Raw genomic sequence first — 20,926 nt, 5'->3', positions numbered from 1 at the left:
TGACCAAAAAAATAACAACTCAACTCAAACATGTCAATCATAAGCCAACATAAAAGCTAATAATTGTCAGGCATAAAGTAACGGCTGCGAGAGGAGAGGTGACCCGAAGGAGGAAGCTAGTAGGTCTGTGGTTTTGCTTGTGTGTGTGTGCGCGCGTGCTGACAGGACACACACATATCGATACATTTACACACAATATGCAAACCTGAACTGTGGTTTGCAACATCACACACCCAGACACATTTTCATAACAGACATTTGCAGACTGGTGACACAAAAACAGACGGACTGGCAGATACGGACTCACACGTCTAGACGCTCTTGTCTGCTAACCCAGGCTTTTCCAACGCTCATCAATACACATCGAAAACTTCACACTTCCTGTTGATAATAGATATAATTTGATGTAGAAGTCATACAAACCTCCTAATACGCAATTTTCACTCACAGGAGCACTTCAGGAACAGTTCATCTAAAACTAAAAGGTATGTAGTTTTGATTTAGTGTTCATTCATGATGCAGATTCACAAGGAGAACTGCTATTTTGGAAATAGTTAAATGTTAACAGTGTCATTACTTATAAAAGGACTAATCATAACAAGCTGTAGTTCTAGTCTACGTACGTATGTGTTTGATGGCTTGTTTTTCCTTCATTTTGCTGGCACTACTTAATGAAAGTATAAAATTTGCATTGGAATTTAAAATGGCATACATGTTTTCCGTATTGTCTGAATACGTTCCAATAAAGTGATTGATAAATAATTATACTGTATAATCATTATAGCATTGGCAAAAAAAACAAACAAATCTACCACACACTACATTAAATATAATGTGCTGTGTGTAAGAATAAAACAACAATTTAAATCAGATGTACAATTTTCTCTATCTCTTACTTTTCTTTAAATCTTTCATTTCTTTTCTTTTTTAACAAACGATGGCCAGCTACACTTCAATCACTCTACTTTTCTTTCTTGATTCAAGATGGATTCCATGGTAAACCGGAGTTCCATACTGAACAGTGATTCCACACCCAAACCCTCAAATAACGACGCCGCTGAATACCCCATGACCCTCCTGACTATCGACTGTATGGTTCTGGTTATTGGCACCATCAGCCTGAGCCTGATGATGCACATTCTGAAGTCCAGCTCTACATCCATCACCTCCATTGCCGTACTCAACCTCATCTTTGCTCACTTCATCTTTCTGGTCACCGTGCCCTTCAGGATTTACTACTATGTGACTCAATACTGGAGCCTGGGGCTCGGGTGGTGTAAAGTGATCAGCAGCATGATTCACATCCACATGTACATGTCTTTTATCTTCTATGTCATCATCCTCATCACTCGCATCATGACGTTCCACCAAAAAGCCGACCACATGGCCTCATACCGCATTCACGCACTCTTCGTCAGCGCGGTGGTGTGGATCATGGTGCTCGTCGTGGTTCCGTGCATCATCCGCTTTTCCTATGGCAAAAACACGGACAAAAATGGCACCGTGGTAAATGAGACAGCTTGCTTTAACTTCGGAAGACATATAGAGTCTCTTCCTGCCAAGGTGTTCAATTACATCACAAGCACACTGATTATAGTGGTGGCCACTGTGCTGACGGTGCTCCAAGCCAATGTGGTGAGGGTTCTGTACAGGAAGCATCATCAGGGATGTACCATTCAGCAAGAATTTGGGACTCAGCTGAAGAGCCTGTGCTTTGCTCTAATCATGGTGGTCTGCTTCATTCCCTACCATGTGTTTCGACTCTACTACTTGGAAAACATTGCAGACCTGCAGGGTGTCAATGAGGTGTTTTTGAGTCTGACCACGTTTAACTGTCTGGACATGCTCACTTTCTTGGGGAGGAGAACCTGCTTAAGGTGCTTCTCGTGAATGCCCATTTGATTGTAAAGAGATCAAGAGAAAATTTTAAGTTGATCTCGTGCCCTTTATTGGTTGTCAAAGATTTGGTGCAGCCTCGATAACTAAACCCACTGCTGCCGCTAACTTCCTGTGCACATAAAAAAAAAATCAAACAGTCCATTATTTATAATGCATCCACAGTGAGGACTGCAGATGGAGCCGGAGCCAATCCCAGCTGACATGAGGCAATAGGCGTTGTATACCCTGGGCAGGTCACCAGCCGATCACATGACCAACACACAGACATTCACACCTACAATTCATCTACAGTCTCCAAATAACCTCACCCCACCCCGCAAGCAGGGCACCAGGAGAAAACCCACACATACATGAAAACCAGAACCAGAACCAAGGACTAACTGGCAATGAGGTCACAGAGCTCATCACTGCAGCACCATGCTGCCCGTAAAATGGTTTTAATAACCGCGTTAGCCTCCTGGATCCCGTATCATTGACATCGGTGCTGGGAAACACATTGGTGTGGGCGAGTGTGTGTTTAAGGAGGCGAGGTACCTTTTCCCTTTGTCACATGATTTCATATCAAAGGCATGTAAGTGGAGAAGATGTACATACTCATGCATGATGACATGCCTAATGTTTATTTGTATGTTTGACTGGATTTTGCATAATTCACCCCCTCTTTTGTACACAGCCGAGAGGAGAAATAAATATCCAAAATCATTACTTTCTCACCATTATTCTGTGAAACATTACCTCACACCTCTTGGATCTCTTACCTTCTGCCCTCAAAGGTGTTGTTCGAAGTCTTGGCTCTCTCTCTCTCTCTCACTCACACACACACACACACACCTGGTGATTCTTTTCCTTTTGGTTTTTATGGGGCTTGGTTACTGTTTAACATCCCCACCCTAGTTTGCGTTTGTTTAGTAAATCGATCTAATGACTGTTCTATGGTGGCGCCATCCAATGTGTTGCTCCATGAATTATAGGCTGCTCAGCACTCCAACCTTCCCTTTTAATATTGTCCAACAACTTTACCATTTTTCCCGACCTGTCCTCAGCGTCACTGAGATTAATGTTGCACCGACTTGCTGCTCGGCCACCGAAGCACAGCAGCACAACTGGATAAATGCACATCCCACATAGACACAGAAACACAGGTAAGTCCATATTCTCCTGTGATGTTTAATGTCAACTAGACACAGTGCCTGTAAGAATTAGAAGTTATACAGCTACTACTCTTATGGAGGAAGTGAAGTTTAACTTTGACAGTTTCTCAGGGAAGTTTGGTAACATGTTCCGATAAACCACGTGGCTTTGTAGTTTTGTGGTGACATGGCAACTGTCCCTGTTCGTACACATTTCAGTCTCTATAGCTGCCATCTACAGCTGGTGTGCCTTTTAACTGTAGTATATACTATTCATACTGTGCTACAGTACAGTGTGTGTGTGTGTGTGTGTGTGTGAGAGAGAGAGCCTGAGATAGTGTTCTCTCTGTTGCGTCCGCCGACAGTATTTTGTAAAAAACTAGATAAGACTCGCCTTGTCATGAGTGAGGTGCTGTTAAGATCAAGTGATAACCCATTTCACATATTGTACAAGTAATTGCTGTAATCTGTCCTAAGAGAATGGACCTGCAAAGCTAAGGCTATGAATGAGAGTTGCTGGGGCTGTCGTGTGTTGGACACACATTCAGCCGTGCATATGCATTTTTAAGGATGAACATTATTTTATTTGTGTTATATTATTTGTTCTTGCAGGTACAATTTGAGGAAGCATGCAACAACACTGTTAAGTGTTGTTCATGAGTTAAATAAACAATTTTTAAATTCTCATTTATATGGATTTACTCATAATCTATGTTGTTGTTGTTGTTGCATTGGTGGTTTAAGAAGTGAAACAGCTTGGCACTAAATAATGTCTTCACAAGAGTCAGTTGGGAGGCTGCTCATCTGCAACTATTAAAACCTCTAATCTAAATAGAGGCGACAGAGTTATGGCCAGTTCACACAGCGATAGCCTCTTTGCACTGAGTTTTATGGCCTGCAAAGAGGTTTTGGTTGCTAGGTGGACACAAGGTTACGTCCTGCTTTTGTTTTCAACCAGAGTCATAATATCTCTTAATATGTAAGTGTTTCGAAGGATGTGTAATTGATCTTTTGTATCCATTTTTAAATCAGTATGTCATCATTTTTTCAGCTTGCTGGACAAATTATTAAAGTGAAAACAGCAACAATGACTTTATGAATGAATTTAATGCTGTTATCAGTGAAAGCTGATGTGAAAATAAAACACTTTTTGGAGCCTTCAATCTATTTAACAATAGCAATTTCATTAATACAGATATTTCTTTAATGAAACTAAGACTCAAACCACAAATGATGCAACTTAAAAGCAGCTGTATGCGTTAGAGCACAAAATTAACTTTATGTTTTTTATCATATATTTTTCATTCTTATCCCATTCTAATCCAGATACAGTAACATACTTTTAATATGACTATAAATTTAATCCAGAACACTTCAGTGCTTTTCGCCCGACATTTTGTGTTTGACAGTTCTTCATTCATCTCAAACTTGATGAGTCAGGAGGCCAGATCTTACAGCCTAGTTAAAATATAAACTCTCGATCACTTCTCTCTCTCCCTCTCTCTCGTTTCTGTCCCTTCATTTCATTCTTTAATTAATGTGTATGTGATTGGACCGTCATTTTAGATCAGATAATAACCATTAAATAATCCATTACTATGCACATTCTGATATACTGTGTTTAAAGTAGCATTATACGGTACGATAATCCTCATGCCAGCTCATATACTGTAGGTGCTTTCTAGCCATTACTGATATAGGGCATCAAATATCCCATAATACTGCCTCTTATCATTTATAGCCTTTCTGACAATGCTCCGAATGGATTACCTTTAAGTCACAAGGTAAGATTTAGTGCAGTGAAACTCCCTAAGTAAAATGGGCGGGTTGTGACATTTTAACTGGTTTATGGCAGTAAATTTGAGAATGTTTACAGCATTCCTGAAAAAGGAGACAGCTCCCTGACAACTGTTTGACTTCCCTTTTGATTTTAAACCTTCGGTGTGGTCTAATTCTCGTCCACGCGCCGTGCGTTTCTGTGGAAAGGTAGTTGAAACAAGTTGAAAATGAACTTTCAATACCCCGTTGCATGTTGCTTCACTGGCAGTGTCAGTACACTGGAACTCTCTGATCGTTCTTAAAGTGAAAGAACAGAGACAGCGTCAATGCAGAATTCTTATTTAGTCTTGCATAATTCTTAGTAATCATTGCAGGCATTAACAGAAAACAATGACACTGTCATATCTTCATTGTTTTCATGGAAATAAAACCAGAAACATCTAAATCTATTTTATCCCACACAATTATGCACAATACACTTATTATAAGTACAGTACCGTGCAAAGTTTTAAGTGGAGGAAGTTTGCAGAGGTTAATGTCATTTGAGGTATTTGTTTTACAGTGTATGGGTAGTTAATTTAGAAATTCTCTGTGTAGAATAAAGTTTTATGAACGAAGGGTGGGCTGTAAACTCAGGAAGTGTGTTTGTCTATGGAAGAGCTGATGGGAGTTATCAGTGTTTTCCACTTCACTTTGTGTCTTTTATAGATTATATCTGCTGAGGTGGTGGTGCTATCACTCCACTATTGATTAGATTAGAAGACTGGGAAGGACACGCACGCACAAACACACACAGACACACAAATACTGTAAAAACACCCCGACCCCCCGACAGCAACCCACCCATCCATGTCACACATGCCGACACACTCGTACAGAAGCAACTCACACACATGTCATTCAAAGAAGTGAGAGAAAAAAGAGGGAGTGAAATCACTCTTTCACCTCTATCTGTCCATCCTAGATAAGTGTGTGAGAGAAGGGACAGATAAGTAATGTGTACCAAAGTGAGAAGTCTTAGTCACAGCTCCTCCCACTTCTCCTTGTTCCAGACCCAATCAGGTGGGATTATTGATCCTTTATTCCAGGGATCTCCCTTGTCATGTCTTTAAGAATTAGATGACGCAGAGTCAGGAAGATAGGGGGGTGAAAGAGAGAACGACACCACAGTGTGAGCTGGTAAAAAAAGTGTGAGGAACCAGGTTGAAACAGGAATGAAGTATCTCGCTGCTCCTCAGAGTAAAACTCTGTTAGATATGGAAGTAGCCAACTACTGTGAAGGCCTTGATCCATCATACAGCACGCTGGGCTTTGAGAATGCAGAGGTGCTGTGTGGAAGAGGAGGTAAGTGTGAAGACACACACACACACACACACACACACACACACATGCATCTTATGGTGCACTGTGGTTGGCACAATTGCAGCACCTCACTTGACACATGGCTGTATATATCTGGTAACTTCAACAAGGTTTTGGTTAAATGTTTAATGTTTGGTTTGTGTCAAACATTTATCACAATTATAATGAAAAAACAAAACACTGTTTGTTGTGGGCAGAGAATAGAGAGTATATATGTATATGTATATACATATATGTATATACACACATATATATGTGTGTATATATATATATACACATATATGTATATACATATACATATGTATATATATATATATATATACATATAGCCTTGTATTGCATGTGGCACCTCTTCTCTAAAATGGGGTGTATATGCTAACCTGTGTGGAGTCATAACAGGATGTGGAGGTATTAGTTTGTTAGACTAAACAAATCGGTTGCTTTTTGCAGGAAAGGAATTCTATAAGTGCACGTATATGTAAATGAAGTGGTCTGGAAAGTGCTGGTCGCAAATAATGTGGATCCAGCTGAGGGTTAACACTGACTGTGGGAGATAAAACAACAACTGCCTCATTTATATATTATGTAAAGGAAAATCTGCAGCTGTGAAGGAAATACAAGGGCTGGGTCCAGGTCGTAAACGCATGACACTGGAATTCTATTGAGACTGTTTAGGCCGTAACTGCAGGTACTGTTTGTGTCATAAAGATTATTTTACTGAAGAGCAAGCGTGCTTACAGTGATGTCACCTCAGCATGGGAACATAAAGTTTGGCCAACACTGGCTCGTTTTCTATGGTGTGGGATCGACTCAATTCTATACATGATGTGATTGTGTCTGTTATTATTTTTATATGCAGGTGCTGTGTTCGTGATGGGGCTTTGACTGTGTAATAAATATGCAGGCATTGATGATAATTATGGTTTTTATTGTGGTGGCAGTGCAGCTGATAATGATTACAATCGTGATGACTGTAATAATGATGAGCACGGCGAGGAGATGACTGTAACAATGATGACACAGACAGTAATGTTTAAGATGGCTGACAGCTGAACTACCACATTATTATTTATCCTGATTTATATTTATTCCAGATTCACCGCGATGTCGTATGCAAATCAAACACAAGTGATTTGGCGGCTATACACACATCTACAATGTACTGCATGTCCCGTATGGAATTATACATAATTCATTTTCATTACGTCAATAACAGAATACATTTGCTACAACAGAAGTGTAGAAAGTAATAGGAGGTGTACTTTCTACTAAAATATTCCGTCAGAAACGGAAACGATTACTTCAGCCTTTTTTTCTACGGATCTTTGACCAGCAGTGGATTCGACAATGTTGTTCATTGTTGGGGTCAATATTATACTCCTGCCACTATCAAAAAAGACAATGCATAACCTGACTTTAAGTTTGATTACATTTTTTCACCAAATGCAGATGTATACGTCACACCAATTTGAAAGAATCTAAATAATATGTGTTCTGTGAAATGTAAACTGCATTAAAATGTGTGAGCATTTATATCTATATCAATGAACTGGAATATAAAGATCTCGGAACATGTGTCAAAATCACATATTATTGCATAAAGGATGTACATACTGTAGGTATCTGTGCTGTACGTGTGCATTTACCTGCATGGGCGTGTGTGTTTTCGTGTGTTTCAGACAGCATGCCAACAGAACCGAGCCTGGCCGGTCCGGATGGAGTCAGCAGCAACTGCGCGATCTGTGGAGACAAAGCCACAGGGAAACACTACGGTGCCTCCAGCTGTGACGGCTGTAAAGGCTTCTTCAGACGCTCCATACGCAAGAACCATGTTTACACATGCAGGTACGTTAAAAACCTGTATTTGATTATATGTATTTGTACATACGTGTATCAACAACTCACTCCAGTCATCACATCACGGCACGTCATATTCCATATTCCATATAACAGTATGTATATATCGTGAGATTATACACTACTCATGCGTCATCATGTGTCTTGCTCTGTAAAGCTGCTTATATGATTATATGTTCATCACATGCAGGTTCAGCAGGCAGTGCATTGTGGATAAAGATAAGAGGAACCAGTGTCGATTCTGCAGACTCAACAAATGTTTCAGGGCTGGGATGAAAAAAGAAGGTATGGAAACTATCACCTCCCCACACACATACCCACGCACCCACCGCCCAGGTTGAGACAGGAAGTAGAAGACACTGAATTGATTCATCTGAACTGATCTGATACTGAAAGTGTTTACATGCAGATATGAAACGAGATGGAATGAGTCCAATGGGGAAAAACTACAAATAATGTAATTTATTTTTATTTTATGACTCATGAACTCAGATTTAAAGCCCATGACACTGAAAAAGGGCTGCGGTCAGAAAATCAGAATCAAGATGGTTGGAGTCCTAAAATAGGTGATTACTTAGTGTGTGTGTGTGTGTGTGTGTGTATTTATGAGGGGTATAACCTTGGCACAGAGTTTTATGACACCTAATCATGTGTTATTCAAACATGTTGTTCTGGATTGCAACAAGTTAACGTTTGACTCCTCGTGCTGATGCCAGCCTGTATGGCTATTTTCCCTAAATATTAACTGCCCTAGTGTCTGCATTCAGCATTCATTTCTCTTCACTTTCAAACAGCCTTGACTGTCAGCTGAAAGAAAAAACAGCAAACCAGGATTGAAAGTGATGAAATGGATGCTCCCCTTTCATACTTATACACACAGTAACTTTTGATCTATCTGTTTATTTTAGCCGTGCAGAATGAGAGAGATCGGATCAGCTCGCGAAGAAATATCCCCGACTCCCAAGACATGCCACCCATTACTATTCTGGCCCAAGCTGAGTCACTGTCCCAACAAGTAAGACACTAACATGGAGCCGCATTTGAGCTGATATTAGCATCTTAACTATTCATCTGGACTAAACTGAAGCTATTATTTAATCTAGATCACTGCTCCAGTTGTAATGTCAGACATATCAGAGCAGAAGTCGGCCACTGTTGGCGACATCTGCGAATCAATGAGACAGCAATTGCTGGTGCTGGTTGAATGGGCCAAATATATTCCTGCTTTTGGAGAGCTGCCACTGGATGACCAGGTAAAGTCAAGTTGTGTTTGTTTTTAGAAACCTGGTTAAAACCAATATTTAGTCAGGTTTAATGGCAGAAATTGATTCTACTACTCACTAGGATGTTTGTGTACGTGTTTAATCACTTAAATAGTGCATCAAAAAAACATTATTTTCTCTTAATAAATCTCTGAAGTTCAATAGTTAGTCATGATTACATGCATTTTCATCACTTTAGTAAATTGCACAATGTACAGTGATTAACAAATGTATTAGACCATCACCACTGCCCTAAATTAACAGCAGTATTTTTTTTTATGTTTCTGTAATGTTTAATTCATCAGTATGTAAAAGCTCTTTAATGCTAAAATGTAATTTTTCATCAAATTTTAGTTGTTTACTTGGTTTCCTGAACAGAAAGATTAGTTTTAGTGGTTGAATGTTTAGCTTGATTCATTTCAGAGAAGCCCAGTGAGCAAATGTGGGTATAAAAAGGTGAACTGAGTTTGTTATTTGCCAAATAAATAACAATAACATTTTTAGTTTTTAATTTTGGTCTAATACATTTGTTAAGCATTGTATATTAACAATTTAAAGCAAATTTTACCAGTGTATTTTGATTGGGAATCAAATAAATGCATAGAAGGTAAAAAAAAAAGAGCTTTCCAAAGCACGGAACATGGTGCCTACCTCAGAAATGTTATGTAACAGCATTTGTGCTGCGCTACCTTTGAGTTACACATTATCAGTTCCCCAATGCCATTGTGGACAGGAAGTGGTGAGGAGTCGTCTGTCAATTACAATCTGCAATCTCCTCTTCAGACGTCACTGATGCTTAGACACTGGACCTTTAAAGTGATGCAGTTTTTATGGAATTTCTTGATAAAAATGGAAGTGTTGTCATTTTTTTAATTTTTTTTTTACCTTTAATCATTCTCACTTAAGCCAGTTCCACTTGAAGATGAAAGAATATGTGACGTGATGGCATGAGATTGTGCTGTAGATGTTAGTTTTCAGCACATACTACACTACAAGCATGACCCTCAGTGTGATGTATGTAAGGCCTGTAAGGGGAGGCATTGTTGCATTGTTTGTGCTCTTTGTTTAACTGTGGGTGTGTGCCTTTGTCTCCAGGTGAGCTTGCTGAGGGCTCATGCAGGCGAACACCTCTTGCTCGGGGTCGCTAAAAGGTCAACGCCATTCCAGGACTTCTTGCTTTTAGGTACGGACTGACCGTGTAATTTATATGTGGTGCAATCAGGTGGTTCAGCGCTGATGTGTGAAGACTGATCAAATGTTGTGTTAGCTGAGAATGATTAACTCAAGGTTTCAGTTTCTTCCTTTATGCCTCCACAAGTGTCTCCTGTAAACGGTATTAGTCATTACTGGGGCGCATGTACGAACATTATATTGTAGGCGGATCTGTCAACAACACACACACGCACACTGCCGCACTCAATATGCATTACCTCTTAAGACCTTCCCTACACTCCTTTATCACAACCTTGACTGAAACCCTTAACAAAACTTATCTTTCACTCAAGGATAAAACTCTCCTTTCCACACACCATAACACACCCAAATACCTTTCTTTTCCCTTTCAGCTCTCGTCAACGCAGCCACTGACCAATGCTCTCTCTGCCTGCAGGTAACGGCTGTGTGATACACAGGAACAGTCCTGAAGCAGAGATATGTAGGGTAGCCAACCGCGTGCTGGATGAGCTGGTCCATCCTTTTCAGAATATCCAAATAGATGACAATGAGTATGCGGCTCTCAAGGCTATTGTCTTCTTTGATCCAGGTAATTACAATAAAGAAACTGGATTTCATGTGGACGACTCTCTGGGAAATTCAGGAACCATTTTCTGTATCTGTGTCAATCAATTGTCATCTGTTTGTTAGAGTGACCAAAGCTAGCAAGTCATGTATTATACTTCCATACATATTTGAATATGTCATATGATATAGTATAGTCAGATGTAATTCATATCAGCTCAAGATTCATTTTTTTAAGAATAAACATCCAGTGTTTTATAGTGGACAGTGAACAGTATATAGAAAAAATAGAAAACATACAAGCATAAACCTCAAATAAGGCAAACTATGGGACAGGTAAGAAATAAAAACACAAATTGTTAAATTGTATTTTTTTCTTCCCTTTTTCACATCTCCTCAGCTCAGTCTGCCCCCTCTCTTTCCTCCACTAAATCCCCTCATTTTTCCTTCATGCCCCAGTTTGACCATAATCATTCCACCAATTCCAGTCATATCCCCAATTCCATGCTTGATATTTCTTTTTTTTCCCCTCACCCACATGTCCCTCAATCCTTCTCTCCACCTCTCATTCCCTTAATCTGATCCTCACTTCCATTCTTTGCCTCCCAATCTGCAGATGCTAAATCCTTGCGGGACCCTTCGAAGATCAAGGCCATCCGTCTGCAGGTAGGTCAAGCATTTCAAGGTCTTTTCTGATATCGTCTCCTATAATTGCTAATAGACCAAGGAGCAACCAAGCCTAATTATCAGTTTGTATAATTACATACATTTTACTATCATTGTTTTAATACTTAGGCACTTTGACGTGTGTCTCCAGGTCCAGATGAGTCTGGAAGATTACATTAACGACCGTCAGTACGACTCCAGGGGTCGTTTTGGAGAGCTGCTGCTCCTGTTGCCCACCCTCCAGAGCATCACCTGGCAAATGATAGAACAGCTCCAGTTCATTAAGCTCTGCGGCCTGGCCAAGATAGACAACCTGCTGCACGAGATGCTGCTGGGAGGTGAGACGGGGCCACGTGTCTGTGCTTGTAAACCTGCAGAGAGAAAAATAGGACGACCTCAGCAACACCCGTCATGCGCTCCAGTGGAGAAATGGAGCACAGTGCTCTGCAACGTTTTCTGCAAAGAAGATTTAGGAAAAAATTACAAAAAAACGTGATCATTTGACTATTTAATGCTGCTGGCGCTTGATTAACTAGTTGCTGTCTTGTGCGTTCAGGCTTAACATCAGAGCCCACACACCTGCACCACCCAGCACACACCCAGCTGGCCCAGGATCCCATGACTGGACACACGCTTCTCATCAGTGCCATGCCTGTAACACACACTCCACAGATAGGTAAGAACCACATACTTGACACCTGTATGTATGCATGCAATTTCTACATCCATCTCCTACCGCTTTATCCTCCACATGGGGGCGCTGGTGCCAATCCCAGCTAACATAGGGCAAAAAGCGGGGTCACACCCTGGACACGTCGCCAGTCCATCACAGGGCCACATAGAGATAAACAACCATCCACTTGCACACACTTACACGAGTGTCCAATTTGCCTAATCTGTATGTTTTTGGAGTGTAGGAGGAAACCATTAACTGTTGAAAATAAATATGCCCACAAACAGGCCTGCAGAACACAAATTATGTTTCCATTTTAAAATAATAATAAAAAAGAATGTGGCAATATTACACCAACTAATGGCCACACCAGATTGATGGGAAATGTGCCTCTAAATGTGCAAATATAGATTTCTCATGGGCCACAGTAAATGCATTTTACAGACTATCAATAGATTCCCTTTTTTTATTTTTAAACCAAAACATTTTATTGGCAAAAAGTTAAATGAATTTCCTGTCTCTGCCTCTCTTCCAGCAGCTTCTCCTGACACTCCAATCCCATCGCCCCCACAGGGTCCAGGCCCAGATATGTATAAAGTCTTCCCCCAGTCTCATTGTCCTCCAGCCAGCCCCTCGTCTTCCTCACAGACAGACCCATGACTTCTCCCTGCACTCTTCCAAAGCAGCTGACATAAAGGATCGGCTTCCTTGCCCTCTATTCATCATCTCCTCCGTGGTACTTAAAACTTATGAAAGCAATCTCTGCTCAGTGTCTGAGGTTAGACTTTACCCCACGTCTTCCACCTGTGACTGTGAGGGCAGTGATGCAACAATAACTCAGATATGATTAAAGTAGCCACGTGTAGCAATTTAAAACTTCAATATGTCACTTTCAAATTAAGGGACCTTGTAAAAAAACAAAAAAAAACACCACAGCAGTTAACAAGCAGAACCTGCACATGTACTGTAGTTACGTTGCCACTGTAAACAAGATATGCGTTTTTCAATTCAGGTTTAAGACGGCGTCGTATCAGTAAGATACAGACCCTGAAGAGAACATGGTGGTAATTCAACTTATCTAATCTAAACTTAACCAGTCATATATTCCAAGTAATAATTTCAGACATGGCTGTGGTGTAAATTACTCAACGGCACGTGCAGGACAAAGTCATAGCACACACTTGTTCAGCAGCTGAAGAAAATAAAAGGGGCATAGTAGTCTGTGGTCAAGGTCAATAGGACACCAGTGGTAGGACTGTCATTTATCAATAACGTGTAAAGAAGGTAAATGCAAACACAGACTGTACATATTCAAAAATGGTGATTATAGATATTTGGATAATCAATTTTGAACTGCCTTGCTTAATTCAATGATGAATGATTCATTTTTATATTTTTGGTGTGTTGATAATGTTTACATTTCTTAATATATACATTGATTAAATTGAGATTTCAAAAGAACTTGTGATTTTTTTTTAAAGCGGTTCCATTTCATGATCTGGTACGATAGCACCCTCTGGAACACCAAGTATTCATTCATTCATCGCATACTGCTTTATCCTCCACATGAGCGTCGCAGTACGCTGGTTGACAAGTCATGGATAGTATTATTGTATATACACACAGTGAAGTTACTATGCATTCACTTTTTAGCTTTTATAAAACAGATGAAAATGTGACATAGACAAAAAGCAATGTATTTCCTATCACTACAGCCAGAAAAACAATATAATGTCATGTGTTTTTTTATCTGTTTACAGAAAGAAAATTGACTTTTTTCACATTTGATCCTGAAAACAATATAGACAGATACATAACACTAAACTGGCAGAAATGCATTCCAATATGAATTTCACATATACAATACTGGGAGTGATTTGTCCATTTACTTGCTTCATGGAAGTCATCATGTGCCCTCACAGTTCCATCGGTCAGGGATGTAAAATCTGTATCCAAAGCTTTATTGGCAAGCGATAGAGACCGCACTGTCGGCTGATGCTGCTCATCTAAAATCAAACTAGTTTCCGGCCACCGTCCATCTGAGAAATCACACTCCGAGACAAAGCCCTAAAGCCAAAGTAGAATGTAAAATGGAAATTTAAGATGAAACAGAGCCGCGCCGAAGCCAGCTGTACTATTTTAAATCTGTGATTTTGTTTATGTCCGTCTTTGCACACAATCATTTTCTTTGGGCTTTATGTATACGTGTGTCGGCGTTTGTGTGTAGTGGACGAAACCCGGTGGATGAAAGTGAGAGCTCTTATTCTCAGGCCGAGGATGTGCCGTCTAGAACCAAATCCTTCGATCAACTTCATAATGTTCGAGCAGAGGTGCTTAGGTCAAAACAATACCTACAACGGGAGGATGTGTGGCTGCGTATATATAAACTGAAATGTGTGTGTATGCCCTCCTGTGTGTCATTTATTTATAATCTCCACACGTGCATGTGTTTACACTTCTATGGGTGTGTTTTTTGGAAGTGTGTGTGTGCGTGTGTGTGTGTGTGCTCATCTAGCTTTAATCACAGGCCTGTAGTGAGGAGATGTGGGGTCCCTCCGTCTCTCCCCGCTTTTTCCCTCAGATAAAACTGCGTGTTAGCATGCCAGTCACATATCTCATCTGAGACGCACCACTCTCCTCCCCACACCTCACCACAGCCAACACTGACAGCATGCTATTACACACCAGTATGATGCTTGCTCCACCTGAGAAGAACAAGGGGGGGAGAAATGAAGGAACGAGGAGTTTGAGGAGCAAAGGATGGACAGGAATATGATTCTTTTGCCTTTTTTTAAATCTATTTATTAACTTAGTTTCAACCTTGTTTTACCTCTTATCTTTGACTGTTGTTTCATAAAAATGACCTGACTTTCGTCTGAGTAGGATGTATATATTTTTTCATATAATATTGAAAAAGCAGTATTAATATGAATTGTTTAAAAGGCAATCAGGAAAATATGGTAAACTCACCAGTTACATAGAAATACATGTTATGTACAAAACATTTATTTAATGCAATAATAGTGCCTTGCCAGAATTTCATAAACACGTTTTTTGTTTTTACAGTTTATGTAATTATTATTGGATTTGTTCAAAAGTTCCAAACATTACATCTCAGAGTGCTTCCATTATCTCTGGTTATTTGTTTATTAAATAAAGGATAAATCAATCCCTCCATCGACCAATCAACCATTGATCCTCTTTCTTGTGCCGCCACTAGATGGCAGTACAAGGCTGTGCCTTTGCAATAGACAAGTGCCCTTTACTGATTTACTTTGTCCTCTCTCTGTCCTTCTAGGTAAAAAATAATAAGATCTGGTGTATACATTCAATGCAACTAAAAATCTCTTTAAATTATATGACACCTTAAGGTTTTTTTTTTAATTAGTCGTAACATTTATGATGGTACACTTAATCATTTTATTTCAGACTATTATTTTAAGGTGATGGACATACTGACGGATTTCTTAGTGGGTTTTTTTTGTTCTGTTTTTTTTTTAAATACACAATTCGGCTATTTTGCATTTACAGGTAACACTCCTACACTTAAAAATACCCAATTAAGATGATCTAAAAGGAACAAAGGTGATTTAAACAATAGTGTCTTTCATTTATTTTAAAGTTACATTACATTTTTTCAGATTTGTGTTGAAAAAACAGGCAAAAGTGACTGCAAAGTCAAATACATCCGCTCTACATCAAGCCGTGGAATATCGCCTGAAATGAATGGCATGTGTCAAAGATCCCAGATTAGAGCCACAGATTGCAGACTATCATTCCTCTCCACTGCATTTACCCATAATTCCCCTCTGTCTCCAACATATACGATGATTCCTCCTCTAGGAGACAAGGTGAGGCTCTATGAATCTCTGCCTCCAACTCTGGAATGAATTTAAAACCTCTCCTGAGTGATTTTCTGTGTCTCCGTTATGCGATTGTGTGTGTGTGTGTGTGTGTGTTGCATGCATGTGTGGTTTCTGATTCAACCACAGCATGGGTAAAAAGGAAGGAAAATACAGTGACAGCTTCATTTCCAAAGCTGAGTTCACATAAATGAGGGATTAAAGCAAGCAAGAGGGTTAAGGCTCACCTCGGCCTCCTATGACAGCTTTCCCTCCTTAAAAAATTGCTCTTTTCCTCTCCCCGTCTGTGTCTCACCCCTCTTTCGGTTTCCATCTTTATTTTCATCTCACTTTTTCTTCCTTATGCATTCTGCCATTCCTTGTTTAGGTTACCTGATTTGTCTCGCTCTCTGGGTAAATGCACGCTCATTTTACCCAAAGATATTCACAGAGATAAAATAAATTGTGTGGACACACAAACACACACACACACATACACACTGTGAGCCACACAGTTGCAGGGTACTGGGGTGCACTCTACATCACAATGATGGGGACCAGGTTAGGGCAATGAAATTATGAGTTAGGGCCAGTATATGGTGTGTGTTTACATATGTGTGTGTTTGCTGTGGGCACATTAGGGAAATGAAAAGGGGAGGACAACTGATGGCTCCTGAGATGAAGACTTGTTAGAATAGAGGAATATAAAGAAGACAGAGGATGGACGATATGATGAGGAGTGCAGTAATGAGTACCGTCCTGTGTACCCCGAGATTACAGGGGGAATGAGATTGAAGAGAGGAGTGACGGTAGGGGGAAGGGGAAAACTATAAAGGGCAAAATGGGGGAGATGAGAGAGTGTGTGTGTGTGTGTGTTGGTAAGCAAACATTGTGTGTGGCAGGGGAATCACAGGATGAGGGGTGAGGCCAGGTGTTATGTGGGCCTGTTGTGGGAGAGAAGAGAGAGAAGAAGAGAAGAGAAGAGAAGAGAAGAGAAGAGAAGAGAAGAGAGGTATTACAACTCACAATGAAGCAGCCCCACTCTGAATGATAAGTGTCTCACGCACTGCGGGTTATGGGAAGTTCACACAAACAAATGACTCCCATTTGCCAGAGGCGAGGGACACAACCGAGAAAGAAGGGATGGGAGAGAAGAAGAGGAGAACAGGAGAGAGGGAGGGAGGGAGAAGACTGAATAGAATAGCCATAATTTAAGATAACTCCATCTGCATTGAGAAAATATTTACCTTTTTTTAACCCTCTAATGTTTTTGTGCGTTTGTGGCGTAAAAACGAAAGCACCTTCAATCCAAAGAATATTAGGAACCCTGTAGTGAAGTGCAGTTAAACTCTGCTCTAGGTATCTGAAATTACAGGGCACCTTTGGATCTTGGTCAATAACACTAAACGTATTGCAAATTGTGGCTTGTAGGTGGGCTATGTTTTGCACCGTTAAGAGTTGACATTAAACAGTAATAAAGGTGCATGAATACTGCACAAATACACTAAACAGCATGGAATCAGAGCTAAGTGTGGCTGGATGCCCCTCTCCGAAAGTGCCTTCTCTGTAGTTGCAGTGTTAAAGGCCAGAAATGCTGCAGGTTTTCATTCAAACAGAACGAGCAGCTGGTTTTGCTTCTTATTCCATTAAATTAGATGCTTTAGTGTTTGCTTGAAATGACAACCTCCAGAAGAACCCCTGCTGAAGAGCAATGCAGACCAGGCAGCTTCAGTTTACCAGGTCTGGATTGCATACATTGGCTAATGATTCAACACTTAACCCTCAGAACATGATTGTTATTATTAAATACAATGAAGAAAATATAAAATAGAGTTGGAAAAGTCTTCGACCGCACCTCAAACCAGCAGTGATCTATCATAATGGCCATTCTCTAATGACACATACTGTATAATAATACCATAATGTGGTCACAAGACATGTTTTGAAGAATCACTGATGCAGTGAGAGAGTAAAGACAGAGCAAGCAAGTGGGAAAGTGAGGAACGGCGACATTGCTGCTGCAATCACATGGTACGTAAGGTTAACAGCAGCAGGACTAACAGTGGAGCGACGAGGGATACTGTTGTTATGTATTGAAACTTATCGGATCATTCCTAAACGGAGTCTGGACAAATTCAACATCCCATAATCTCTGGTAACAGAGTGAATTCAAAACATTTGAACTATTGTGTTTTAAATCATGTGGGTTGCAGCAAGAAGACCTGGGTTCACGGCCCGCTGGGAACAAGGGTTTAGTTCGGGTTCTCTATGTGGCCCTGTGATGGACCGGCGAACTGTCCAGGGTGTACCCCGTCTATGTGGAGGATAAAGTGGTAGAAGATGGATGGATGGATGGATGGATAATGTGAGTTGTGGGATTTGATTTGGGTGAAATGAAATGCTGGACCACAACCAGGTATGTTCAGTGCAACAAGCTCCACCCTGCAGGTTCCTAAACTATCACAAAGTTCTCCCTGTTAAGCAGGGACACTTTTGGGGGGCTAAAAATATCTACCTGGTGCTTTCATTTAGCCCCTGGTCCCTACGCATAGTTCCAAGTAAATATCCTGGCACTATTTCCTGTAGTGAAAATGCACCTTGCAACTTGGAGATGCAACAAGTGCAAGTGCACTTTTTTTTTTTTAAGGATGATTAACAGAAAAAAAGACATGAATAAACACGTGGAAAAGTGGGTAAAGCAAAAATATCATTCTACACAAAAACAACATCTAAAAAGTATGAATTTAAATGAAGAAATGAAGATTAAATGTCTTTACCTTGAGTTGGTCTTGAATGGAGGTGGATACTGTTCAACTTTAGCACGCCTGAATGCACCTGAGGAAGATCAGCCGAATTAGACAATACACATATTTATCTCCAGTTCACAGTACTGCTGGGTCTCCATTTTGAATTTTTATCACCAGAAACAAACCAAGTGTAAATAATTTGCCTTTCATCGCTGCGGCTCGGCATTACATTTCCAAAACAGCTCAGGATCTAATTATTTTACCACAAAATTAAAAGCGAGCTCACTTTAAAAGGTACAAAGGAATTCACTGTGAGCGTGTAATTAATTTTATATTACTATTTACCTTTATGTCAGTTAATTATGATCTCTACAGATGTGTGCACACCCACACAGTCTGACACAAGCTACCTTCACTACATGTAGAGTGATGGTGGTAAAAAATAGTGAATTTTACACACATGACTTCCTGTCCTAATCAAGGGCTTTCTCAAGCCCTATCTGAAAGATACACATGGCTGACTCCTTCAGCGGGATACCTACACACCGTGGATGTGTGTGATGAGACAGTGAGTGTGTGTGTGTACGTGTGCTCACAATCCCAGCAGTGGAGTGGTAAAGGATATTAGGCTGCAATTGCAAAAAGATTGCAAAAAGTGACATCCTTAATAGAGAAAGATTACTGTGTGCAACATCACTTTGATCTGAGCTGCATACATTTTCCTTGCCGGACAGCACTGCACTCGGAGGCCCCGCGTCTCTGTGCGCGAATGCAAATGCGCGTTAACGCGTGTGTCGTGAAAGCAAGACAGTGAGACACAAGTGTCCTTTTCAGCAATCACTGCTGGCAGACGCATTTGTTGTTGGTTCATTTAGAAGAGAAGAGGTCTTTTTCATCTTTGGTCTGAACAGAAACCAAACTTGTAAATGATGTTTTTGTTTTTTTTCTGTTTGTTGGTCAAACAGCATGTGCAGTGATGGAAGCGGTGGAATCTGCAGCCATACAAGTGTCAGCAATGTTATTTATTATGCAAATGTAGCTTTAAGTCGCTGCCTTAACAGGATGATACACTTCAGATTTGCGCCGCGTCCGGAAAATATATCAGTTGTTATTCAAAATGAATCATTAACTAATGGATACCCATTGTTTTTCCGCAAAAAATAAAACCGCAGCTGTAATTATTTTCTCCGTGAGAGCCAATCAAAAGTTTGTGCAACACTTCTGAAAACCCCCTAAATTGCTTTGATGCCCTACCATGTTATCAATTTCACGTTGGTACACAATGTATAATTTGTCAGTCGCCAGCCCTGTGGGCCAAATCATTTGGTTAATTAGAAAACACTTCCTTCAAGGTTTACCTCTCTTTTCCACCTCATTAAAATACCTCCGTCTCCATCACCGGAGTCTTCAGTGACGCTGGTGTCAAGCACAGTATCAAATCTTGGATTGTGCCAGGGGAGAAGATGTCAAAATAAAAGTCCCCCGCCTCAGGTCAAAATATTCTCAAATCCCTGTGGTGGACTATCAGTATCAATCAGAACTAAAGTTTGTTAGTGCAGTGCCGGGAATATGAGCAGGACAAAAGCACCAGGGAGGTCCTTTATTTAGCTAATTCTCCTCTATTTGAGATGTACATATTTCTACCGTGCTTTGATAAGGCCTTGGGGACACGCGTGTTTTAATTAGACCTGAGCAGCCTTAGCAGCCTGGTTGAACAGTTCATAGAAGGTTCTGAACATTTTCACTGAAAGCCCCTCTCTTTGTGACAGGCAATGTGTAATTAGCGGCATATGTGCATTTGCATATATGCACCCTGTGACATGTTGCATCTTATTTGAATAAGTAGACATGTCTCAATGTGATATCCCTGAAGTGAATACATGAATATGAACCGCTAATTATACTTATTTTTGCAAATGATCTATTTAAATATTAATATCTTTTCACTTTGCATTGTTTGCTGGGGAGCTTT

The 20,926-nt window shown here is 40.3% G+C and overlaps 2 protein-coding genes and 1 long non-coding RNA gene across 5 annotated transcripts in view; 2 read left to right on the top strand and 1 right to left on the bottom strand.

Moving 5' to 3' along the window:
• Positions 1 to 145: 145 nt before the first annotated feature.
• On the top strand, positions 146 to 2,601 carry LOC122769115 (probable G-protein coupled receptor 141). Its single transcript, XM_044025409.1, has 2 exons — positions 146 to 485; positions 985 to 2,601. The coding sequence occupies exon 2, from the start codon at positions 985 to 987 to the stop codon at positions 1,888 to 1,890; it is 906 nt and encodes a 301-aa protein (XP_043881344.1). The 5' UTR covers positions 146 to 485; the 3' UTR covers positions 1,891 to 2,601.
• Positions 2,602 to 2,760: 159 nt separating this feature from the next.
• On the top strand, positions 2,761 to 13,826 carry hnf4g (hepatocyte nuclear factor 4, gamma). Of its 3 annotated transcripts, none has more exons than XM_044025395.1 (11): positions 2,761 to 3,041; positions 7,850 to 8,015; positions 8,218 to 8,312; positions 8,936 to 9,042; positions 9,131 to 9,280; positions 10,385 to 10,472; positions 10,899 to 11,051; positions 11,643 to 11,692; positions 11,844 to 12,030; positions 12,249 to 12,368; positions 12,901 to 13,826. In XM_044025395.1, the coding sequence occupies exons 1-11, from the start codon at positions 3,011 to 3,013 to the stop codon at positions 13,023 to 13,025; spliced, it is 1,272 nt and encodes a 423-aa protein (XP_043881330.1). In that variant the 5' UTR covers positions 2,761 to 3,010; the 3' UTR covers positions 13,026 to 13,826. The 3 variants fall into 3 exon arrangements, with proteins under 3 accessions (XP_043881330.1, XP_043881320.1, XP_043881313.1); XM_044025385.1 differs by lacking the exon at positions 2,761 to 3,041 and adding an exon at positions 3,089 to 6,152 and having other exon boundaries at positions 12,904 to 13,826; XM_044025378.1 differs by lacking the exon at positions 2,761 to 3,041 and adding an exon at positions 3,090 to 6,152.
• LOC122769126 overlaps positions 11,964 to 20,926 on the bottom strand; it is a 32,554-nt gene continuing 23,591 nt past the window's right edge. Inside the window, exons 4-5 of the long non-coding RNA XR_006360408.1 lie at positions 18,985 to 19,042; positions 11,964 to 12,063 (exon numbers count right to left, since the gene is read on the bottom strand). This is a non-coding gene — a long non-coding RNA (uncharacterized LOC122769126). The remainder of the gene's footprint in view (positions 12,064 to 18,984; positions 19,043 to 20,926) is intronic.

The sequence above is a fragment of the Solea senegalensis genome, linkage group LG1 (assembly GCF_019176455.1).
Source record: "Solea senegalensis isolate Sse05_10M linkage group LG1, IFAPA_SoseM_1, whole genome shotgun sequence".
NCBI classification, from domain to species: Eukaryota; Metazoa; Chordata; class Actinopteri; order Pleuronectiformes; family Soleidae; genus Solea; species Solea senegalensis.
The sequence above is the reverse complement of the archived record's forward strand: the minus strand, read 5'-3'. Positions and strand labels throughout refer to the sequence as shown.